Below are 24,750 nucleotides of genomic sequence, written 5' to 3' on the forward strand. Positions count from 1 at the left end.
TTAGTTAAGAAAAATGGTTCTGTTTTTCCTCCTTTAAGCTATTTCTTGTGGTGCACCAGTTATTCCAGAAAATGGTGGCATTGATGAGTTATCGTTTACCTATGGCAGTAAAGTGATGTATTGGTAAGTGTTCAAACCATACAGTAGAACTTGATGATGTGCTTATCATGATATACTGCTGGGGGAAAGGGTAAAGATGATTCCAGAGGATGTTTTTGAATTAATATACAATTTACGGAATTATGTGTAATATGAAGAAATGTATCCCAATAATTGATTGGTAGTTACAGCTGGGATTCTTTAATCCCTTGTCAACCAGCCCATTATTGCCACCAGTGCCCCTCTCAGGTATCTTGAGACTGGATGATCTAAAAGGGTTTATTCAAGTTAGTGACTATTCTTTATTATAAACTGGGACTTTTGCTCTAAACCCACTATGTCTTCTATCAAGGACCAGATGACCCCCAAAGGAAATTCCGTTTCAAGCTGTTAACCCAGGGCACAAACTAGAGGCAAGCCAAATCTTTAATTCTATCATTCCTAGCAAGATCCCTGTGGGGAAAATATACAGTATCAACCTTGAAAGAGAATAATTTAGATGCTTTATTTTAGTTGATTTTTTTTTAAGGTAAAAGAAAAAGAGAGAGACCTTTTTACTATATGTAGAAATTCTTAATATCTTAGGGGATTTGGCCATAGCTAAAATTATGTTTCTAAAGAAAGTTCTGACATTTTCCTCTTCTTCCTTAGGTGTGATGAAGGATATACTCTGGAGGGTAATAAAGAGTCATCCTGTCTTGCTGCTGGCTATTGGAGTCATCCTCCTCCTCGGTGTGAACTGGTGAAGTGTTCAAGTCCCAAAAACATAGATCATGGAAAATATATTTTGAGTGGGCTTACCTATCTTTCTACTGCTGCATATTCATGTGAGAGAGGATACAGGTAAACTTCATAGACACCAGCCAAACTTCCTACAAGACCTAGATTGTTCGTTGTGATTTACAGGTTTCATTTGTATGTGCCTAATTGACTTTAAATATACACATTCCTAAATCTAAATGATTTCCTCCCGTTTATAATCTTCCTGAGACCTCGTTTATAGTAAATACTCAGGGCAAGGGTGAATATCCAGTCTAACTTCGACTTCATAAAGCCATATTTCAACTGCTAGAAACATTCAGACTTTAAACAGGAAAGTGAAAAGGGTTTGTGAAGCATAGCACAATCCTTATAACTTTTGTGACTGATTTTTTTTCTGAGAACAACTTCTCAGTTTATACTCAGGATTGCTTGAGATGTTGTGAAAAGCATGTCAGGGTGAGGGGCTGGGTGTTTCCCACTGTAAGAGATTAATTCGATTCACAGTGTAAGTAAATGTCTGTGTGTTCTTACCAAGGGACAATAGCAAGTCAATCTGTGGTCAGATGATAAGCATGGCCAACAGGATCTGAAATGGTCAGAAATGGCACAGATGGTCAGAATCAGGTGTGCAAGCAAAGGTGACCTGACCATGACGTACGGATGCATGCTTGTAAAATCAGAGAAAGACCAGGGGTCAGAGTCGTAGGCCCCAGCCAAGGTTCCTACAATACCTTATTCCACATTACTGATTCAATAGGTTCCATTTTCTGGTGTGCCACTATGGGTTAATGTGCTGGACTGCAAAGTCAGGTTGAACCACAAGGTCGGCTGTTCAAGCACACCAGATGCTCCATGGAAACCCTATACAGACAGGGTCACTATAGGTCAGAACCAACTTGATGGCATTTAACAATAACAATGATTCCAAACTCCAGAAATATCTACTGTTAGAATTCAGGAGTGTATTTTTCCAATATTTTTTGTGTGCTTTCTATGTACTTATAAATGTGTGTGTGTGTGTATATATATGTGTGTGTATGTGTATGTGTGTATATGTATATATATATATACACACACATAGTACCACAGTTCAGACATCAGGCTCATAGCAATTAATTACCTTGATTTTTTCAGGTAGCTTCCTTCCATCAGATCCTAACCAGCCTACTAACCAATTCTCATCCAAGTCCTCTGCTGTTCCCCAGGTCTGCATGCCCTACAACACCCTGTCTTCCTTATCTCACGCTGCTGTAACAGAAATACTACAACCTGAAATTTACTCTGTCACAGTTTAGGAGGCTAGAAGTCCACAGTCAGAGCACTTTTTATCTTACAAGAGACCAAAGGAGAGAAACTTGAGCAGAGAAAGTGGGACCTCCTACCACCAAGAGACAAGAGCCTGCAGTGGAGTGGATCCTTTGGACCCGGGCTCCCTGCACTGTGCAGCTGCTGGATCCAGGGAGAGATTGATGCCAAGACACATGGAGAACTCCAAGGAATGCTGGGCCCACAGATGCTGAAAAGAGACAAGGACTTTTCTTCTGAATTATTGCTCTAAATTTGGTTTTCTAGCCTCCTAAACTGTGAGATTGAACAAACCAACCTGTGTTGGAAGAACAGCTAGAATGTTCCTTGGAAAATAGGATGGCCAGACTTCATCTCTCATACTTCAGACATAGTATCAGGAGGAACTAGTCCCTGGAGAATGATATCATGTTTGGTAAAGTGGAGGGTCAGAGAAAAAGAGGAAGACCCCAACGAGATGGACTGATATGGCAGCAGCAGCAATGGGCTCCAATGAAGCAGCCATCATAAGGCTGGTGCAGAATCCGGCAGTGGTTCGTTCTATTGTGTATAGGGTCGCTATGAGTTGGTACCAACTCAATGGCACCTAACAGCAACAACAAACTGTGAGGGAATCAATGTCAGGTTGTTGAAGCCATCACTTGTAGTATTTCTGTACAGCAGCACTAGATAAGGAAGACAGGATGTTGTAGGGCACGCAGACCTTGTGAACAGCAGGCTATTTGGATGAGGATTGGTTAATACGTTGGTTAGGATCTAACAGAAAAAAGCTAGCTGAGTAATTAGAAAATCTAGGTAAATAAGGCCAAGGTCATGTTCATTGCTATGATCCTGGGGTCTAAACTGTGTTACTATATATGTATACATATATACACATATTTATAAGTACATAGAAAGCACACAGAAAAAATATTGGAAAAATATATGCCTGAATTCTACAACACCAGGCATGGATCAGGGTAGTGGTGGTATTAAAAGTGTTGTTGTTGTTGTTGTTGTTGTTAAGTGCCATTGAATCGGTTCCAACCCATAGCGACCCTATATAGGGTTTCCAAGAAGTGGCTGGTGAGCTTGAACCATAGACCTTGTGGTTTAAGTCGACTTTGCAGTCCAGTGCATTAACCCACAGCGCCACACCAGGACTTCAAAGGTGGCGTTGTTGTTAAGTGCCGTCGAGTTGGTTCCGACCCTAACAACCTTGTATAGGGTTTCCAAGGAGCAGCTGGTGAGCTTGAACTACCGACCTTGCAGTTCAAATGGCTTTGCAGTCTGGCGCATTAACCCACAGTACCACACCGCCCACCCTTAATCCTCCTATTGATTTATCAAATCAAATCACATCATGGGGATATTTATATCTCAACTGCCAAAAGCCTAAAAATCCTGGCCCAGTCAAATTGGCACAAGCCCTTAATTATCCTAACTCACAAAGAGCACACGAATCTGTTTAATTTGTACCCGATGGCTATGTTGTTTTAGACTATTCATTGTTTTAAGTGGCATCACCCGTTGAGATTCCCCTCGCTTATATATAAGTAAAATATAAAGAAATGTTTTTATTCAATTCTTCATATGTTCCCTATTTTCTTCTAAGTCCTTCCTGACTCATCCAGTGAAAGGGTGTTGTCATTCTTTCTATAGCTTACAGGGCCCTTCAGTCATTGGATGCACGGCCTCAGGCAGCTGGGACCTAGCACCACCTACCTGTCACCTTATCTCCTGTGGGGAGCCGTCTGCCATCAAAGATGCTGTCACCACTGGGAGTAACTTCACTTTTGGAAACACTGTCACTTACACTTGCAAAGAAGGGTAAGTAACACCTACAGCTGGAAGCCAGCAGAGGGAGCCCAGGAAGCAGATGAAGGAAGCCAAAGAAGTAGATATCTCAGATTGTAGAAATGGACTCCCTTGGGCACTAAATTAAATTTCCCGGCACCTGAAGCCAGAGAGCACTTTATGCTCTTGCCTTCTAACTGCAGAAAGGAAATATATTCATAGTCTTCTGTGTAAATAATGTTTTTCTGGAATTCGAGTATTTTATCAAATATCAAGCACTAAACAGTGAATATTGGGGCAATACAGTGGGAAACACTTTTATGCTACTTTAATTAAAGATGCATAATTTTAATTAAAGGTGAAAACAGCTCATTTAAATAGGCAACTGTATATTTGTAGTCTGTAAAAGCAAAGGCAAAACATTAAGTCTTACAACTTAAACATGACATCTGAAAAAAAAATAGTCCAATTTTTTTTTCATCTCTAATGATCTCATTTAATTCAGAGATAAAAAATCTTAAACAGGGAGCATACACAAAGTGCTTTCACATTTGATTTCCTGAAAATGCTGTGAGTCATGTCTAAAACAAGGATGCAGCTCATGATGGGTTGGATTGGGGTCTGAAGGTCAATACTATATGGTTGTTGTTGTTAAGTGACATGGAGTCAGTTCCAACTCATACTGACCCTGTATAGGGTTTCCTAGGAGCAGCTGGTGAGCTTGAACTGAACTTGCAGTCCAACACATTAACCCACAATGCCACAACAGACTCCAATAAGGTACAGAGAAATATTAAATCCCTGGTCCACTGATTCGCATTTTATTGTTTTTTCCATGCCCCGTTGAGAAATATCCTCACCATTCATTACACTTTCACATTCCAAATGTGCTACAGTTGTCTTTCACACATCTGGATCATGATTGGAAGCAGCAACAGCAGACGGGGTTACCATTTTCTGGGTTTGCATCTGCATTTGTATCTCACCTCTGTCAGTAACTGTATATCCTTGTGAAAATGATATAAGCTCTGTGTTTTGATTTTTCTCCTATGAAAAATTAGCTAATTAAAGGTTCATACTTCTTATGAATTTTGTGAGGAAATGCCCTAGCCAGGGGAAAACAAAAACTCAAACTCCAGAAACTTAGTCTTCGTTATGATGTTGGAGGGACACCAACACCTTTGCTATGCCATCATGGAAGTTAGAGAGCCCATCCCACTAATACAGATTGCCAGCAGGTGGCGCCACTATTTTCTTGCAAAAAAAAAAGAAAAAAACCTGAGGGTCAAGCCAGATTCATACCTTCCACCCCAAACTTGACCTACCAAATTCATCTTTTATCAAAACTCTGCACTGGAGATTTTCAGATGTTTGCCCAAATCATTAAAATGATCGTCCTATGCGTATACTCCTGAGAGCTAAGAAACCTGGGAGGGAAGGAGGGTTAAACTGACACCCTAAAATCCTAATCAAAATTTCCCCTTTTTATTCTTCTCAAATAAAAGCTTCTAAATGCAATTACAGGGTACGCTAAGATGAAATCTTTGATCCTTGTTATTAATGCAAAACAGAATTAATTACTAATGCAGATTTATGCTTTTATTATCCTAATTAAATTGTAGCTGATTAAATATATACTATGCTGTTCTCTTAAGGTTCTTCTAAAAGGAGAGTTAATAAACGACTCGGGAGCTCTCTCGTAAAGCTTCCCGGCACATAGTCATTAGCACACTTGCACTCAGTGTGTAAATCAAAGCACTGCAAATTGCACCTGGCTATTCTCAAAGGTTCTCTGGTTATTATTCCAGAAACAGGCAAATGTATCCCCACCGGTGCATTCTGAGATGTATATCCTTTTATGGTATCACTGTGATATTAATGGGACCTTTTTCCTTAGGATTGTATAATAAAACATGTTTTGATCATTTGTGTGGCCTAATTTTTAATAACAATCTACAAGAATGGCCACAATGGTTCTTGAATAAGAATGCAAAATGTCATGCAGAACTTAATGAAATATTCTAACGTTTCAAATTTGTACCAATTTCAATTTTTTCTGCCTTGGTAGCCAACATTTAGAGGGCCTACCTCTTATTATCTGTACAAAACTTTTTCATTCTTTACATGCTTTACAATACAATAAGCAGATGAAAAATGATCCCTAGAAATCTTAATACACAGCAGCAGAGTTCTGACCGAATGAAAAGGTACAGCAGTTTGAGCAAAGACCAGTTACACTTCTAACTAGGCAATGGATTACTCAGTTGTTTTTCATGGGGTTTTTGTTTTGGGTTTTACGGTTTTTGTTTTGTTTTGTTTTTGGTCATTTTGAAAATATCCCTTCTTTGGCATTTTGAAATAATAACTGATGTGTTTTAGAAGATATTTGCTTTTGTTAAAAACTTCTACCTTCAACTTCATTGACTACATTAACCAAAGCACTTTTGGAGTCAGACAGTGGACATTTTCTCTTCGTCTAATATTATTCATGCAAGAATTAACAGCTTAGACCCTAGGTTCTTTTACAAATAGGTCCTTAGAGTTAATTGGGGGACTTCAGCAAGGGATCCCCTTTACACATTTCTGTGGCTGGCAAATGATCTGTCGCTCTAGGTAGGCAGCCTTGTTGAGTTGAGCTTGTAGCTTTGGACATGAAGGAAAATATAAGGAAACATGTTTCAGTTCAACCTCAAATCTGCACTTCTCTTTCTCACCAATGGTTGATTTCAAGTCCACTCACGACCATAGCTACTGTCCTTAGAACCTCCGTCTAGAGCCCTTTCTGAATTTTTATAACCAGAGTGTAATGCACATTGAAATTAGGCTGTAACTATTCCTACAGAATCTAGGTACTGGTACATGGTTCTTAAAAGATAAGTGTTTTATTTCTCTTACTTCCTAAATGAGTTTCTAGAAATGCAGTAACTTTTTGAAGAATGTCACCATCAAGTCATTGACCTTACATTACATGGCACTCCAAAGTTCTTCATACATACTTGCTGCTCCTACGCCAGATTTTCCAGTTGAGCAATTTTTCCTTCTTATCTAAGTTCAGGGCCTTCTGTTTTATCTTTACCAGATAGCAGCATCTTGTAAGGTCAAAGCATTGAATTAACCTATGAAAATCCTTATTCCTTCCACAATACAGTTCTGTGTTGCTTAAAAGCTGATGAGTATATTAGGCTGAGTACAGAGTTTTGTGACATTCATTGCATATGATGACCCCAACTAGCATACTTCTAGTGACCCTTTGAGTTATTCATTTAGTAAGCCACTTAAATATCTTGTTGTTCTAACAACATTGTGTCTTCTAAGATCTTATGAGAGACCTTGTCAAATGTATGGGCTATTGAAAATCATTGCCACATTTTAACTCATAGGACTTCTGGTGTGGCGCTGTAGGATCAGCACCAGAGTGCAAACCACAAGGTCGGCAGTTCAAACTCACCAGCTACTCCTTGGAAACCCTATACAGGGTCACTCTGAGTTGGAATTGACTCAACAGCACTTAACAACAACAACAACATTGTAGGAGCTCTGATGGTGTAATAGCTAAGTGCACAGCTGTTAGCCCAAAAGTTGGAGGCCAATTCCAGCCAGCAACTCCATGGGAGAAAGACCTGGTGATGAGCTCTTATAAAGAGAACAGCCTAGAAAACGCCATGGGGAAGTCCTGCTCTGTTACATGGGATCACTCTTAGTCATAAATCGATTTGACAACACCTAACAACAACCATCTCCATGATCTTATCAAAAACTCACAAGGTCCTGGTGATGACCACTTCCTTTCCAGGGCTAATATGCCAACCTTAACCATTTGTACGCGCACAGAATGAATGTCCCAGGTGTATCTCACTCCCATTTCTTTGCTCATGCTGCTCCTCTACCTTGAAGGATTCTTCTCTCACCTCCCTTCTCCTGTGACTTCCATCAAAAGCCACTTCATCTTTGGCATCTCTCTTCCCCTTCCCACTGACCAAGTAGAACTGAGCACTCCTCTTTTAAGCTAGCACTGTGGGTGTGAAGAGGTCCTACAACGTACAAGGTTCCTGTAGTTACAGAGGAGACAGACTTGTAAAAAGTAAATGCATTGACATCACATAGGGCACTAGGTGACGCTTGCTTATCACCTAGCAGTGTGCCTGGTACGTGGTGATAGTCACATGATGGTGTGCCATGGAGTCAGTTTCAACTCATTGTGACCTTGTATAGGGTTTCTGGGGCTGTAAATCATTACAGGAGCAGAAAGCCTCATCTTTCTCCCATGGAACAGCTGGTAGTTTTGAACAGCTAACCACTACACTACCAAAGCACATAGCAGACCCATAAGAATTAAAGGAACAACTAAATGCTGATTGAGAAACATTAAGAAAAGAGAAGATCTACCAGAGGGATACTGTAGGTCCTAAAACCTTATGGGTAGTATTGAAAATGCATCCTTTATTCTCACTGATTCTGCAAATATGTATTTAGTTGTAATCTTTCATTTTGTTACAAAAGAACATTGCTGTGATTTTCCATTAGGGAAGAGTAAAGTTGGTGGAGCTATTCCAGATCAGGGGCCAGAGGTTTAAAGAGGTGCTGCCAAATTGTAAAACAATTCTTGTGTCCTCAAGAGGTTTTGAGGAATAAGGAAGGTTCTGGAGATAGATATTTCTGCCTCAGGGCAACTGGTCCCATGAAATAAAGGAAACATTTCTTAAGTGGCAGGTTGGATCCTAATAAATCATGGGTCTAAGGTAGTGCCTATAAATTTTAGCCAGTGAATATACTAGCAACATCAAGGGACCTATGGCAATAATGATGCATGGTTCAAAGTGTGCAAATGATATAAATTATGCTATAAAACATCAGGAGTCTTAACAAATGGAACTTCTACCCAAAGTACATCATATACATCCTCTAGTAGAATCTAGGCATTCAGAACTAGAACAATGGGTTTTTAAATAATAAAATTATACTTTTAGGGTACTACTCTGCACCTTCCTGGATCCTCCAAGAGATACAAGTCATCTGGTATTTATCAAAATAGGATTTGTTGTTGTTGTTAAGTACCATCGAGTCGGTACTGACTCATAGCGACCTTATGCACAGCAGAACGAAACACTGCCCGATCCTGGGTCAACCTATCGCTGCCATGCTTGAGTCCACTGATGCTGCCACTTTGCCAGTCCATCTCGCTGGGGGTCTTCCTCTTTTTCTCTGACCCTCCGCCCTACCAAACATGATATCCTTTCTCCAGCAACTGGGCCCTCCTGACAATATGTCCTAAGTATGAGAGATGAAGTTTGTCCATCCTGGCCTCCAAGGAGCACTCTGGCTGCACTTCTTCCAACACAGCTTGTCAAAAACAGTGAGTTGTAGCTAACTGCAGACCATGCTCAGCTATGGGAGACAAACATATTCATTTTGAGACTTCTTCTGTGCTTAACACAATATGTGGCTGTAGGTAGGGTAGATAAACACATCTCTTCCGGTGCGCTGTTCTGTCCTTCTTAAACTCTGTCTCCTGTAGATTTCACAAATCTTGCCAGATGAGATGCAGGTATTCCAGCCTCTCCATATAAGCCAACATACCATAAAACTAAAAGTGACCTCAGAAGAAATGCTAACTAGCCAGTTCAGAGTCAGTGCAAATCATCTGAAGTGGTAGCACTTCAATACAGTTTCCACATGACACCCCAAGTTTTGATCTAACCTACCTCATTTCAGAGAAGCCAGGTTGAGAACCCAATTCTGCTGCTTTCAGGCAAGATTCCTAGCCTCTCAGAACCACCTTTCATTCATTTGTAAAATGAAGAAATCAATCCGTGAAAGAGAGGATTAAATTAGATGCCCAATCATTTCAGTCCATTTACCCCTTCATTACTGTCAAATGATGGACAGATGTGATGTTGGACACTCCTTCCAAACTCTCTTGTCATTGTTATCCTCAGTAAGAAATTGAAAATGAAAAACAAGAATTACTCTAATGCTGCCTATTCTAATATTTTATCTACTTCATTGAGCAAGTATTTGAATGTAATTTAAGATTTCTGCAAGATATTAATACATCGTCCCTATACATAAAGTCTCAGAGTTATTAAGCAAAGTAAGTCCATTCTCCCCTCTTTCTAGAAAACACTGCATGTGAATAGGGCCTACAGTGCACTAGGCATCTGGAGTTTCGGGGGAGACAAACGTGTATAAAGTAACTGCATTGGCATCACATCTGGGCACTATGTGACTTTTAACTATCACTAAGCAGCCCCTTAAGAATTATTTAAGGAAAGACTAAATGATGACTGAGAAACATTAAGAAAAGAGAAGAGAGAACTTAGGTCTGATGGAGGGATATGATAGGTCCTAAGAAGCTCTGGGTATTGTTGAAAATGCATCATTTAGGGTTGGTCATCTTCTGATACATTATCAATACCAGAGCCACATCCAGAACACAGCTCTAACCCCATGACTAAGGATTTCACTAGTTGAAAGGCTTTGGAGACCGAAAGTATAATCACAGCTTCATAGTTCACTGAATAACAGTGTATAGCTATGAGGTATAAGCTAAATTTGATTCATCAGCTCTTATTTCAAAGATTAATACCAAACCCAGTAGACTAAAATCATCTAAAGACAAACAGGGTTCCAATTTTTAACTGAGTCACACAAGAGCAGAGCTTATAACTCATTTTTCTTTTAAAAAATATGTGTAACAATTATTAGAGATCCTTTTATAGCAAAACTCTGAGCAAATCCACTTCTCTATCTAAGCAAACATTAACAGCAAAATTCATTTATATGCCTCAAAAGGAAGTCATTTGATCAAGAAGCCAATATTCAAACAATAAATATTGTTTTAAATAATTTAGAAATGAGTAATGGTAATGGTTGAACAACATGATAATCATAACTAAGGTCACTAAATTATGCATGTGAAGAACATTAAAGTAGCAAACAACTGGGTTACACACATGGTGGTGGTGGTTGTGTACCGTGGAGTCAATTCAGACTCATAGTGACCCGGAATAGATTGTCAGAGGCTGTAAATCTTTAAGGGAGCAGAAAACGTCATCTTCCTCCCACGGAGTGCCTGGTGAACTCAAACTGCTGAGCTTGCAGTTAGCAGCCCAATGTGAAACCCACTCCACTGCCAGGCCTCACATACTTACATAAAAGAATAAAAGTCATTATTGGAAAGATAAAAGACAATGAGAAGATTCAATCATGCTTTCCCAATACATATTTTGTTCTTATTTCTTTCCCCCTAATCTCACAGCTATACCCTTGCTGGTCCAGATACCATTGAATGCCTGGCCAGTGGCAAGTGGAGTGGAAGTAACCAGCAATGCCTGGCTGTGTCCTGTGATGAGCCCCCCAATGTGGAACATGCCTCTCCAGAGACTGCCCATCGGTTATTTGGAGACATTGCCTTCTACTACTGCTCAGATGGGTACAGCCTGGCAGACAACTCCCAGCTCCTCTGCAATGCTCAGGGCAAGTGGGTGCCCCCTGAGGGCCAAGCCATGCCCCGCTGTATAGCTCATTTCTGTGAAAAACCCCCATCCGTTTCCTATAGCATCTTGGAATCTGTGAGCAAAGCAAAATTTGCAGCTGGCTCAGTCGTGAGCTTCAAATGCATGGAAGGTTTTGTGCTGAATACCTCAGCCAAGATTGAATGTCTGAGAGGTGGGCAGTGGAGCCCCTCCCCCATGTCCATCCAGTGCATCCCTGTGCGGTGTGGAGAGCCGCCCAGCATCATGAATGGCTATGCAAGTGGGTCCAACTACAGTTTTGGAGCCATGGTGGCTTACAGCTGTAACAGGGGCTTCTACATCAAAGGGGAGAAGAAGAGCACCTGTGAAGCCACCGGACAATGGAGTAGCCCCTTACCCACATGCCACCCTGTATCTTGCAATGAACCACCTAAGGTTGACAATGGCTTTCTGGAGGTAAGAGACTAAGTAGTAAGTGGACCTTGACTTCCATCACATGAAGAGCTAACCCCTTGTGATTGACCCAAGATTTAGGAACAGGGCCAATAAACAGATTAAGAGTTGAAAATAGAAGTAGCTGAAGTAGATAGTGGATAACCCATTTAAAAAAAAGAAAAAGTAGCCTTGAAGTCCATTCCAATGCATATTGGACAGAGCAGAACTGACCCCATGCAGTTTCTAAGTCGATTTCCAAATTTACAGAAGGAGCTCTGGTAGCATAGTGGTTACGAATTGGGCTGCGAACCTTAAGGTCAGTGGTTCGAAACTACCAGCCGCTCCGCGGGAGAAAGATGAGGCTTTCTACTCCCGTAAAGATTTACACCCTCGGAAACCCTGTACAGGGTCGCTATGAGTCAGAACCAACTCGACGGCACATAACAACAACAAAACAACTACCGCACCTAAGGAGCTCTGGTAGCGTAATGGTTATGAAATCAGGCTGCAAACCTCAAGGTAAGCAGTTCGAAATTACCAGCTGTTCCACAGGAGAAACATGAGGCTTTCTGCTTCTGTAAAGATTTACAGCTTCGGAAACCCTGTACTGGGTCGCTATGAGTCTGAACCGACTCCACGGCACACAGCCACCACCACTACCACATATTTGTCCTATGGACGGGCTGGCAGCATAACATTTAACCACTGCACCACCAGAATTCCTTAGGTAGTGTGTTGTTGTTGTTGTTGTTATGTGCTATGGAGTGGTATCCGACTCATAGCAACCCTCTACAAGGTTTCTGAGGCTGTAAATCTTTATGAGAGCAGAAAGCCTCAGCTTTCTCCAGCGGAAGTTTCAAACTGCTGGTAGTTTCAAACTGCTGACCTTAAGGTTAGCAGTTTAACTTGTAACCACTACACTATCAGAGATATATGTGTGTGTGTGTGTGTGCTGTTGTTGTTGTTATGTGCCGTGGAGTCAGTTTCCAAGGCTATATATCTTTATGGGAGCAGAAAGCCTCATCTTTCTCCCACAGAACCGCTGGCAGTTTCTAGCTGATGACCCTGAGGTTAGCAGCTTGATTCATAAACACTACACTACCAGAGCTCCATATATATGTATTTCTTTCTCCAACGGAACGGCTGGTAGTTTCCAACTGCCGACCTTGAGGTTCACAGCCCGATTCATAACCACTAGCTACCAGAGCTCCTTAGTGAAGACAAATTTGTGAAGATTATTATGAATCCTTTTAATACATAGTTTTCTATATTCTACTAGCAAATGTGACACTGTGGGATAAAGCACTGGTCTACAAGGTCTGTTTGAGCCAAAATGTCTACTGTTCAAATTCACCAGTCATTCCTTCAAAACCCTATGCATGGTGGCTACGAGTTGGAACTGACTCGAAAACACTCACCAACAACAACACTGGTGGTGGTAGTTATGTGCCGTGGAGTCGGTTCCGACTCATAGCGACCCTGTACAGGGTTTCCGAGGCTGTAAATCTTTACAGGAGCAGAAAGCCTCATCTTTCTTCCGTGGAACAGCTGGTAGTTTCGAACTGCTGATCTTGCGGTTCGCAGCCCGATTCGTAACCACTATGCAACAACACTAGCAGACAGGCATTCCAAGCACTTTGTGGCACCATCTTAGCCCTAAAAATGAAATTAGAATAAACCAATTTTGGTAAAATACAATTATGTTTTAAAGAAGAAATGATTCCAAGATAGGTATATACTTAATTTCATAGAAATCAAGATCTAAATGAAACCCAGAGAAATCTATTATTTCTTATTTTTAGATAAAAGATTGAGTGAACCATCTATTCACCTGAAGAAGTTTTTGCAATCTTCTTTTCTTAGTCCTAATGGTATTTTCATCATGATGGACAGAGAGCTAAGTCAGACCCAAATAAATCCTGCTTTCACCCTAACATGTCTTCTCACTAAGTCCACTAAGAGAAAAATCTATTCCCCCAAATTAGGGCCAGTATAAATATGAAAGAGACTAATTAAGCACTTTTTTAAAACCTATACATTTTTCACCAAAAGTAATAAAACAACAACAAATCCTTCTAATAGAAGGTGTAATCGCTCTCCAATGGTAGAGGGTGGGTGTTACATGTAACAAAGTATTCTTTATTTATTCATTTAATACTTATTTTTGGTGATCAGTACTATGCTACGCATAGGCGACCCAGCATTTGAAAATATGTTAGACCTGTCATGGGACAGGGCTTTCATACATGTGGGTACTCAAGCAATAAGTAAGTAAACAAAACAGTTACTTCCAAAGAGGGATAGGTTTGCTATAGCATGTAAGCTAGAATTTATTATTGTCACTAAAGGAGATCCATGGTTATCTTTCAAAGGTTTGATAACTTAATTCTTTGGTTGCATGGCCTAAAATTGAACTCATCCTATTTTACACTATTTAGATTGAGGTAATGGGTGTTAACTGTGTGGTTTTCAAAGGTAAAATGTTGCTTTTCATTTTCCATCCTATGTGCTAGTAGCAATTTAAGAATATATAAATACTCACATATGTGAGGGATGAATACTTTTCCATTCATTGTTGTTGTTGTTGTTAAGTACCGTGGAGTCAGTTCCAACTCATATTGACCCTGCACAGGGTTTCCGAGGCTGTAAATCTTTACGGGAGCAGAATGGCTCATCTTTCCCCCCGCAGAACCGCTAGTAGTTTTGAACTGCTGACCTTGAGGTTAGCAGCCCGACTCGTAACCACTACGCTACCAGAGCTCCTTTCCGTTCATATCTAAGAAAACACTTATTTGCTTTTTTATTATTTAATAGCATTCAAGATTAAATGTATCTACATTTCCTTTTATGATTAAAACACTTTGATCAGCAAGATTTTATTTGCCTGATAACTCATTGTTTTCAGTGTTGCTACCATTTATCAATCTGTTTATAAGGACTGTTTGATCTTATACTTAGGGCCTCAACACAGATAAACATTACTGTGGTGTGAGATCATCTAATTTAGCGCTACTGGTCTTTTCACTGTAACCAAATACAAAGATGTCGCACCTACTAGATAAAACATCAAATCTAATTTGCTTAAGTCCTAATTGATTCCTTTTGACGTAAGCCTTTGAGTTCCTTTCTATTAGCCATGGTATTTAGTGAGCTGTGTTGTTGTGTTGTTAATTGTTCACTCCCTTTTATACAGCACACAACCGGCAGGATCTTCGAGAGTGAAGTAAGATATCGATGTAACCCAGGGTACAAATCAGTTGGCAATCCTGTATTTGTCTGCCAAGCCAACCGCCACTGGTACAGTGAATCCCCTCTGTCATGTATACCTCTCAGCTGCGGAAAACCTCCCCCAGTTCAGAATGGCTACACGAAAGGAGAAAACTTTGAAGTAGGATCCAAAGTACAGTTTTTCTGTAATGAAGGTTATGAGCTCATTGGTGATGACTCATGGACGTGCCAGAAATCTGGCACGTGGAATAAAAAGGCAAACCACAAGTGTGTGCCTGCCAAATGCCCAGAGCCACCCCTCTTGGAAAACCAGCTAGTACTGAAGGAGCTGACTACAGAAGTAGGAGTGGTAACATTTTCCTGTAAAGAAGGTCACGCCTTACAAGGCCCCTCCGTCCTGAAATGCTTGCCATTCCAGCAATGGAATGATTCCTTTCCTGTTTGTAAAATGGTCCTTTGCCTCCCACCTCCACTGATTTCCTTTGGTGTCCCTGCTCCTTCTGCTGCTCTTCATTTTGGAAGTACTGTCAAATATTCTTGTGTGGATGGGTTTTTCCTAAGAGGAGACCCTACTACGTTCTGCCAAGTGGATGGCACCTGGAGTTCTCCCCTGCCAGAATGCGTTCCAGTAGAATGCCCCCAACCTGAGGAAATCCTCAATGGCATCATCGATGTGCAAGGTCTTGCCTATCTCAGCACAGTTCTCTACACCTGTAAGCCAGGCTTTGAATTGGTGGGAAACGCTACCACCCTTTGTGGAGAAAATGGTCATTGGCTTGGTGGAAAACCCACATGTAAACCCATTGAGTGTCCGAAGCCCAAGGAAATTTTGAATGGCAAATTCTCTTACACCGATCTCCACTATGGGCAGACCATTACTTACTCCTGTGACCGAGGCTTCAGGCTCAAAGGTCCCAAAGCCTTGACTTGTTTAGAGACAGGTGACTGGGATGTGGATGTCCCATCGTGCAGTGCCATACACTGTAACCCCCCACAGCCCATTGAAAATGGGTTTGTAGAAGGTGCAGATTACAGCTATGGTGCCATGGTCATTTACAGCTGCTTTCCTGGGTTCCAGATGGCTGGGCATGCCATGCAGACCTGTGAAGAGTCAGGTTGGTCAAGCTCCATCCCAACATGTGTCCCCATCGACTGTGGTCTCCCTCCTCACATAGATTTTGGAGACTGTACTAAGGTCAAAGATGGCCAAGGATATTTCGACCAAGAGGATGAAATGATGGAAGTTCCTTATCTGACTCCTCATCCTCCTCATCCTCCTCATCATTTAGCAATGGCTAAAACCTTAGACATTTCAAAGGAGTCTCCTGCTACACATTTGTCAAGCTTTCTATATGGCACAGTGGTTTTGTATACCTGTATTCCAGGATATGAACTTTTAGGGACCCCTATGCTGATTTGCCAGGAAGATGGAACTTGGAATGGCAGTGCACCTTCATGTATTTCAATTGAATGTGACTTGCCTGCTGCACCTGAAAATGGCTTTTTGCATTTTACAGAGACCACCATGGGCAGTGCGGTGCAGTATAGCTGCAAATCCGGGCACATTCTAGTAGGCTCCAATGTAAGGCTCTGTCTACAGAGTAAAGAATGGAGTGGTGTGTCCCCACACTGCGAAGCCATTTCATGCAAAAAGCCAAATCCCGTCATGAATGGTTCCATCAAAGGAAGCAACTACACATACTTGAGCGTGTTATATTATGAATGTAACCCTGGATATGTGCTAAATGGCACTGGGAAAAGAACATGCCAAGAAAATAAACATTGGGATGGCAGTGAGCCAATCTGTCTTCCTGTAGACTGTGGTTCACCACCAATTTCAGCCAATGGCCAAGTGATAGGAGATGTGTACACATTCCAGAAAGAGGTTGAGTACATTTGCAATGAAGGGTTCTTGCTTGAGGGAGCCAGAAGTAGTGTTTGTCTTGCCAATGGAAGTTGGAGTGAAGCCACTCCCAGCTGTGTCCCTGCCAGATGTGCCACTCCACCACAGATTTTGAATGGGGTGATGGATGGCCTGAACCATAGCTTTGGAAAGGAAGTTGTATTCCACTGTCTGGAGGGGTACATGTTGCATGGTGCTCCAAAACTCACCTGTCAAGCAAATGGTAACTGGGACGCAGAGGTTCCTGTCTGTAAACCAGTCAACTGTGGACCACCTGAAGATCTTACCCATAGCTTCCCTAATGGGTTTTCCTTTTATCATGGAGGGCATATCCAATATCAGTGCTTCCCTGGTTATAAGCTTCATGGGAGCCCTTCAAGAAGGTGTCTCTCCAATGGTTCCTGGAGTGGCAGCACACCTTCTTGCCTGCCTTGTAGGTGCTCTACACCCATAATTCCAAATGGAGTTGTCAATGGGACTGATTTTGGTTGTGGAAAAGCAGCCTGGATTCAGTGCCTCAAAGGCTTCAAGCTCCAGGGACTTTCTGAAATCACCTGTGTAGCCAATGGCCAATGGAGCGCTGGCTTCCCACACTGTGAACATATTTCCTGTGGCTCTCTCCCAGTGCTAGCAAATGCATTCATCAGTGATGGCGGCTCTTTGGAGGAAAATGTGGTAACTTACAGCTGCAGATCTGGGTATGTCATGCAAGGCAGTGCCGATCTGATATGTACAGAGAAAGGAGCATGGAGCCAGCCTTATCCAGTCTGTGAGCCCCTGTCCTGTGGACCCCCACCGTTTGCCACCAATGCAGTGACTACTGGAGAGACACATACCTATGGAAGTAAAGTGAAACTCAGGTAAGACCGTGTCTTTAGAATTCCCAAGAAGTACAAGCAGTAGGGCTGCAAAATGAGGAGTGACAGGTCAGAACCGTAGTTAACTGGGGAAAAAACACCATGTCTGGGCTATTCTCTGGAAATGGAAGCTTTTAACATTTGGCTTGATTCTACCCATAATTGTGTAGAAATCCACTGACTACAAAAATTAAATTTAGACATTTCTAACATTTCCTTCCTAAAATAATTGTCATGAATTCAGCTGTGCTTCATGAAATAGATTGTTAGCTTAGTTAATATTGGCAAAGTACTTAAAAACAGTAGGAAGTCAATACATTTTATTGAAACATTAATCAGATAAACACACTTTTTTAAACATTAGAAAGGATCTTAGAATCCTGAGTTTGAGCACTATTATCCTGTGATATAATCCTACATAATTCTCAGCATTAAAAGAAATAGATCTGTGAAATATCTAGAACAATGCCTAGCCAGAGAAAATAAATATTAACTATATTATAGTCTCAATAATGTTTGAGTCTATTCTGAACTTTGTGTAGAATTCCTTGAGCCATTACTTATTTTTAGAGTAAAAATCGATTCAGTAATCCTATATACAACAAATGTAGCCCTAGTAGCATAACAGTTATACATTGGGTGCTTAACTGATAGGTCAGCAGTTCAAAGATGAGGTTTTTCTTCTCCCATGAAGATTTATAGTCTCAGAAACCCTATACAGGGTCACTATGAGTCAGAACTGACTCAACGACGCACTACAACCATCTACAACAATGGTTGTTGTTTTTGTTTTAAGTGCCATCAAGTTGATTCCAACTCATAGCGACCCTGTATAGGGTTTCTGAGGAGCGGCTAATGGATTTGAACTGCTGACCTTGTGGTTCAAACTGATCTTATAGCCCAGGGTTTATCCTACAGCACAACCAAGGTAAATAATGTCAAAGCAATTTTAGTCCTAGATAAACTTTAATTAGAATGCCTGAAGAATTGTTCTCTCATTGTCATATTGATGTTTATACTAGCAATGGCATCCACTGGAATCAGATTTGATACATTGTACAGATGTCTTCTTGGCCTTGTAACAGCTTCGTAAGTTCAACAATAGGTCCAGAACTATATTATACTCTCTTTACAACACTCATTTTTACATTTCTGATGCAGATGTCTAGAAGGTTATGTGATGGATACAGATATCGATACATTCACCTGTGAGAAAGATGGTCGTTGGTTCCCTGACAGAATCTCCTGCAGCCCCCAAAAATGCCCTCTGCCAGCAAATAGAACACATTTACTTGTTCACGGGGAAGATTTCAGTGTGAATAAGCAGGTTTCTGTGTCATGCACACAAGGGTATACTTATGAAGGTGTTAATGTGTCAACATGTAAGGTAAGAGTCTCTACCTTCGTTAGAACATGTAAGAAGGTGGATGGATGGATGGATAGATGGATGGGTAGATAGATTATCAGACCGATAGACAGAAAAATAGATAGACAGGCAACCATTATCTTGCTGTCCCAAGAAGGGGGGAAAAGTGACTCAAGAAAATCCTTTGGCAGTTCTAATCATGTTGTTGTTAGTCAACATCAAGTCAATTCTGAATCAGCAGTCCTGGTGTGGTGCTTTAGGGTAAGCACAGGACTGCTAACTGCAATGCTGGTAGTTGAAACCCACCAGCCGTTCCTCAAAAGCCCTGTACAGTGTCTCTGCTCTGATACCCTGCACAGGTTGAGTTGTAAACCACTCAACAGCACTTTAAAAAAACAACAGGTTCTCCCCTTTAGTTGTTGTTGTTAATTGCACCTGAGTCCATTCAAACTCATGATAACCCCCCAAGCAGAACTACTCAACAGAGATACCCAGGTCATCTTTTCCAACTTCAGATGATAGGACTAATTGCTGCTCATTCTCATGCACTGTCAATGTAAATGTGAAACTATATGAAATAGAAGGATACATTGGGGTAAGTCATAGAATGTCTGCATTCAGCCATCTAGTTGCCACATGTATCATATTGAAAACAGACTTCTTGATTATTGCCTGGACTCTCCTAGAGGGGAAAAAAATGCTTGTTTCACGTGTTCAAGAAATGTCTAAAACTGGTCAGTAACTGTTATCAAAACAACCTAAAAAGTAGTATATATTTTTAAGGCACAGATAATACATTGCAGAAGTAAGACCAAACTCTAGGTCCTTTTGTGGGGTTATATTAAAGGAGCTCTGGTAGCGTAGTGGTTACAAATCGGACTGCCAACCGCAAGGTCAGCAGATTGAAACTACAACTGCTCCGCGGGAGAAAGATGAGGCTTTCTGCTCCTATAAAGATTTACAGCCTCGGAAACCCTGTACAGGGTCGCTATGAGTCGGAACCGACTCCACTGCACATAACAACAACAACAACATTCTCCTATTGCAAATTTCCTAATTAATACATATCAATGCCTATATGTAACTTATCATTTATTTATAATTTAGCTTGATGGCACCTGGGAGCCACCATTGTCTGAGGAATTCTGCAGTCCTGTTTCTTGTGGGAAACCTGAAAGTCCAGAACATGGACTTGTAGTTGGCAGTAAATATAGCTTTGAAAGCAGAATTGTTTATCAGTGTGAGCCTGGCTATGAATTAGAGGTAAGTAAACAAATTATATAACTAGAATTATTTTGTTTGTCTGATATATTTGGGAACATTTTTGTATTTGCACTGGTTTGTTTCATAGACTTTACACCTTAATACTTTCCAGGATTTATTTAAGATGCCTTATAATTTTAAAAAGCAAAATAAGTCTTGATTTTAAAAATCAAAGTCATGAAAAGGAAGAGGAAGTATCCCAACCACTAGACTGAAACTATTACTTCAGTGGTCATTAAGTAAGTCTGTGTTTTGGCTTCCTTAAAATCATACTGAGTTGCAGGGAAATTCTCCAGTGACCACAGGGTTGTAGGCATGAAAAGCCTGGATTTCCTCAAGCAAGGAGTTCAATGACCTTAGCAACTTCTTGATTAAGACACCAGGTTCCCACAGGATGACTGGCCTGAAAAATGCACAGGACAATTCAATCAAAATACCACCTTCTGTCTGCAGATCACTCCCAGTTTGCAATATTAACACTGCAGGCAGCACATAGGTCTCCGCGTTTTGTTTGGTGGGAGGGCTGCAGTCAGTTTTGCTGAAAGCATTATCAGATCATCAAACTTAAAGAAGATTAGAATTTTGAAATTAGAGGATTATTTCACATTATAGAGTGTTGTCATCTGGCTTTTCAGGAAACTTCTTGCCTGTTTTTATCACTGACAGTGACTTGTTAAATTTGTATAGCGTGACTCATTATTTTCTGACTAGGGAATTTAAAGATTGTAAGATAGGTCGAGGAAAGTTAGAAACAGTCTTATGTGGCTTTTGTTTTACTTCCCCCAAAGGTTAATGTCTGGTAATGTAATGGATGACAGCAATTGGAGACAGGTTCAGTGATTGAAACCAGTTGTTCATCATGTGAGAGTACTAATCTTGCAATTTATGGAGAGGAACATTGGTACAGCTTATTTTTTTAAATAAAATATAGCGCAAATTCATGGATCATTAAAATTTGAGGAAATTGATAATGTGCCTTAAACATTTTGGGAAATATCCTGCTATCAGCATTGGACAGTTACTTGGACAAATGAAGATAAGAGGGATAAAGTAACTAACATGGTCCTTTTTGCATTTTCCAACTTCAGTATTGTTGTTGTTGTTGTTAAGTTGATTCCGACCTATAGTAACCCTGTATAGGGTTTCCAAGGATCAGCTGGTGAGCTTGAACCACCGACCTAGCTGTTCAAATGACTTTGCAGCCTGACGCATTAGCCCACAGCGCCACACCAGGACTCCTTAGTATCATCATCACTTCTAGTGCAGTATTATCAAAAGCTAGACAAAGCAATTAGAACAGCTAATATCAATTCTGTTACACTTTCATAGTATGTAGATTTGTTGTCATTTTTGTATGAAGTAAGCAACTTTGTAGGTCATCTAAATCTTAAAAATTATATTACACAAGTAATAGGCCTTAATGGGGAAATGATTAATTACTACAGCCAACTGAGGGAATCATCAAAATAGAGACCTCAGAACTGGGAGAAGAGTGTTATAAAATTATTGCTGATGTTGTTTTCAGGTGTCATTGAATCTGGTCCAATTCATAGTGACTCCATAGACAACAATAGACAATACTGCCTACTCCTGCACCAACAGTTGAAGCAAAGTCTAGACTTTAATTATACCAGTCTGGTAGGGTCTGAAATTTGAAGTCACCTAATGAAAATACTTTTAAAGTATAAATAAACCTATTCTTTAAAATATACTTAATGTATCTGCTTAGCATCTCAATGCTGACTCCAGTTCGGAGCTCAGGTTGCTTTGCATTACCTTGTTATCTTTCTCTCTTAATGTTACAATCTTGTCAATGATCTTTTTTCATTGAATCTCAGGGGACCAAGGAACGTGTCTGTCAGGAGAATAGACAGTGGAGTGGAAGAGTAGCAACGTGCAAAAGTAAGTAAAACAACACTTGGAATTTTTGAAAAATGATACTGAGGACCTCAAATAACCATGTGATCACCTCTTTTTAAAAAAATCAGTTTGTAATTTTTAAAGTAATAATAATAAACTCTATGAGAACCTTTCATGGGGTTTGACTCGACGGCACCAAACTAATAAAAGTGTCAAAAATTGTAGTAGAGATTAGTAATTAAATTGGAATAGATCCCAAGATGACTGCTTCTGGAATGGCAAATGTTTTCTTTCAGAAACTAGTCAGTTACTGAGTTTATTTACATTCTTTTATGAGCTTTCTTCAAATAATTGTAATTTAAATTTTAAAGCTGTGTCTTTTGGGTGATACCATTGACTAATACTGCCACCTTTATCAAGTCATTCCCGGTCAAATAAAGTATCACACTGTTCATGACGATTTGCATTAACCCATTGTGTGGGAACACCCACACTTATTGGGTAAATAGCAGATTCACTGTATGACTATTTTCTTAACATGTGACCCAGATGACTTCTCTGCCAAAATATACTGGGACATGTTTACACTATAACTTTATCTGTTCTTTATCAGAGATTCTAATTTAATTTGCCATCCTGTATTTTATGTGGTAATCCCAGTTTAGGAAATAAATTAAATAATGTATGGAAAGTTCTTGCCTATATCAGAACTTAACAAATAAGAATTGTCATTTCACCCACTTGCTCAAACATACTCCTAGCATTTTTAACAACAAAGGTAAAAGTATACATAAAGACAACTGGAGATAATAGAGCAAAATAGCAATTTTTAATTGAAGTTGTTGTTGCTGTTAAGAGCCATTGAGTCAGATATGACTGATGGGGGCCCTCTATAGGGATTTAGAGGAGCAGCTGGTAAGCTTGAGCCATCGACCTTGCAACTCAAAACAACTTTGCAGTCCAGCACGTTAATCATCAGTGCCACAAGTTGTTGTTTTTATTAGGTGCCATTGAGTCGGTACCGACCCATAGCAACTTTATGCACAGCAGAACGAAACACTGCCTGATCCTGGGCCAACCTCACTATTGTTGCCACACTTGAGTCCATCGATGCTGCCACTTGGCCAACCAATCTCATTGGGGGTCTTCCTCTTTTTCTCTGACCCTCGACCTTACCCAACATATCCTTCTCCAGAGACTAGTCCCTCCTGACAATATGCCCTAAGTATGAGATATGGAGTTTGGCCATTTTGGCCTCCAAGGAGCACTCTGGCTGCACTTCTTCCAACACTGATCTATTGGTTCTATGGGCAGCCCATGGTACTTTCAATATTCTCCTCCAACACCATAACTCAAAAGCATCAGTTCTTCTACGGTCTTCCTTATTCACTGTCCAGCTTTCACATGCATATGAGGTTATTGAAAATACCATGGCTTGGGTCAGGTGCACCTTAGTCCTCAAGCTGACATCTTTGCTCTTCAACACTTTAAAAAGGTCTTGTGCAGTAAATTTGCCTAATGCAATACATCGTTTGATTTCTTGACTGCTGTATCCATGAGTGTTGATAGTTGATCCAAGAAGAATGAAGTCCTTGACAACTTCAATCTTTTCTCCATTGATAAGAATGATGTTTATTGGCCCAGTGGTGAGGATTTTTGTTTTCTATATATTGAGATGTAATCCATACCAAAGACTGTGCTCTTTGATCTTCATCAGTAAATGTTTTAAGTCCTCCTCACTTTCAACAAGCAAGGTTGTATCATCTGCATATCGCAGGTTGTTAATGAGTCTTCTTTCAATCCTGATGCCACGTTTTTTCTTCATATAACCCAGCTTCTTGGATTATTTGCTCAGCATACAGGTTGAATAAGTGTGGTGAAAGAATACAACCTTGTCGCACACCTTTTTTAATTTTAAACCATTCAGTATTCCCATGTTCTGTTCGAACAACTGACTCTTGGTCCAGGTACAGATTCCTCATAAGCACTATTAAGTGTTCCGGAATACTCATGCTTTGCAATGTTGTCCGTAGCTTGTCATGATCCACACAATCGAAAGCCTTCACATAGTCAATAAAGCACAGATAAACATCTTTCTAACCTTCTCTGCTTTCAGCCAAGATCCACTGGACATCATCAATGCTATCCCTCATTCCATGGCCTCTTCTGAATCCAGCTTGAACCTCTGGAAGTTCCCTGTCAATGTATGATTGTAGCCGTTTTTGTATTACCATTGCAAAACTTTACTCACTCGAGATATCAAAGAGATTGTCTGATGATTTCCACATTCCGTTAGGTCACCTCTCTTTAGCATGGACACAAAAGTGGATCTCTTCCAATCAGTCGGCCAGATAGTTGTCTTCCAAATTTCTTGGCAGAGATGAGTGAGTGCCTCCTGTGCTGCCTCAATTTCTTGAAAGA

At 40.5% G+C, this 24,750-nt stretch overlaps 1 protein-coding gene across 1 annotated transcript in view; it reads left to right on the plus strand.

Moving 5' to 3' along the window:
- SVEP1 (sushi, von Willebrand factor type A, EGF and pentraxin domain containing 1) overlaps positions 1-24,750 on the plus strand; it is a 247,462-nt gene that overhangs the window by 202,509 nt on the left and 20,203 nt on the right. The window contains exons 34-41 of the mRNA XM_006864679.1: positions 39-123; positions 751-942; positions 3,808-3,975; positions 11,201-11,873; positions 15,046-17,843; positions 19,002-19,227; positions 20,314-20,469; positions 22,308-22,371. Coding sequence (XP_006864741.1) covers positions 39-123; positions 751-942; positions 3,808-3,975; positions 11,201-11,873; positions 15,046-17,843; positions 19,002-19,227; positions 20,314-20,469; positions 22,308-22,371 — 4,362 coding nt within the window. The remainder of the gene's footprint in view (positions 1-38; positions 124-750; positions 943-3,807; positions 3,976-11,200; positions 11,874-15,045; positions 17,844-19,001; positions 19,228-20,313; positions 20,470-22,307; positions 22,372-24,750) is intronic.

The sequence above is a fragment of the Chrysochloris asiatica genome, unplaced genomic scaffold, assembly GCF_000296735.1.
Source record: "Chrysochloris asiatica unplaced genomic scaffold, ChrAsi1.0 scaffold00069, whole genome shotgun sequence".
NCBI classification, from domain to species: Eukaryota; Metazoa; Chordata; class Mammalia; order Afrosoricida; family Chrysochloridae; genus Chrysochloris; species Chrysochloris asiatica.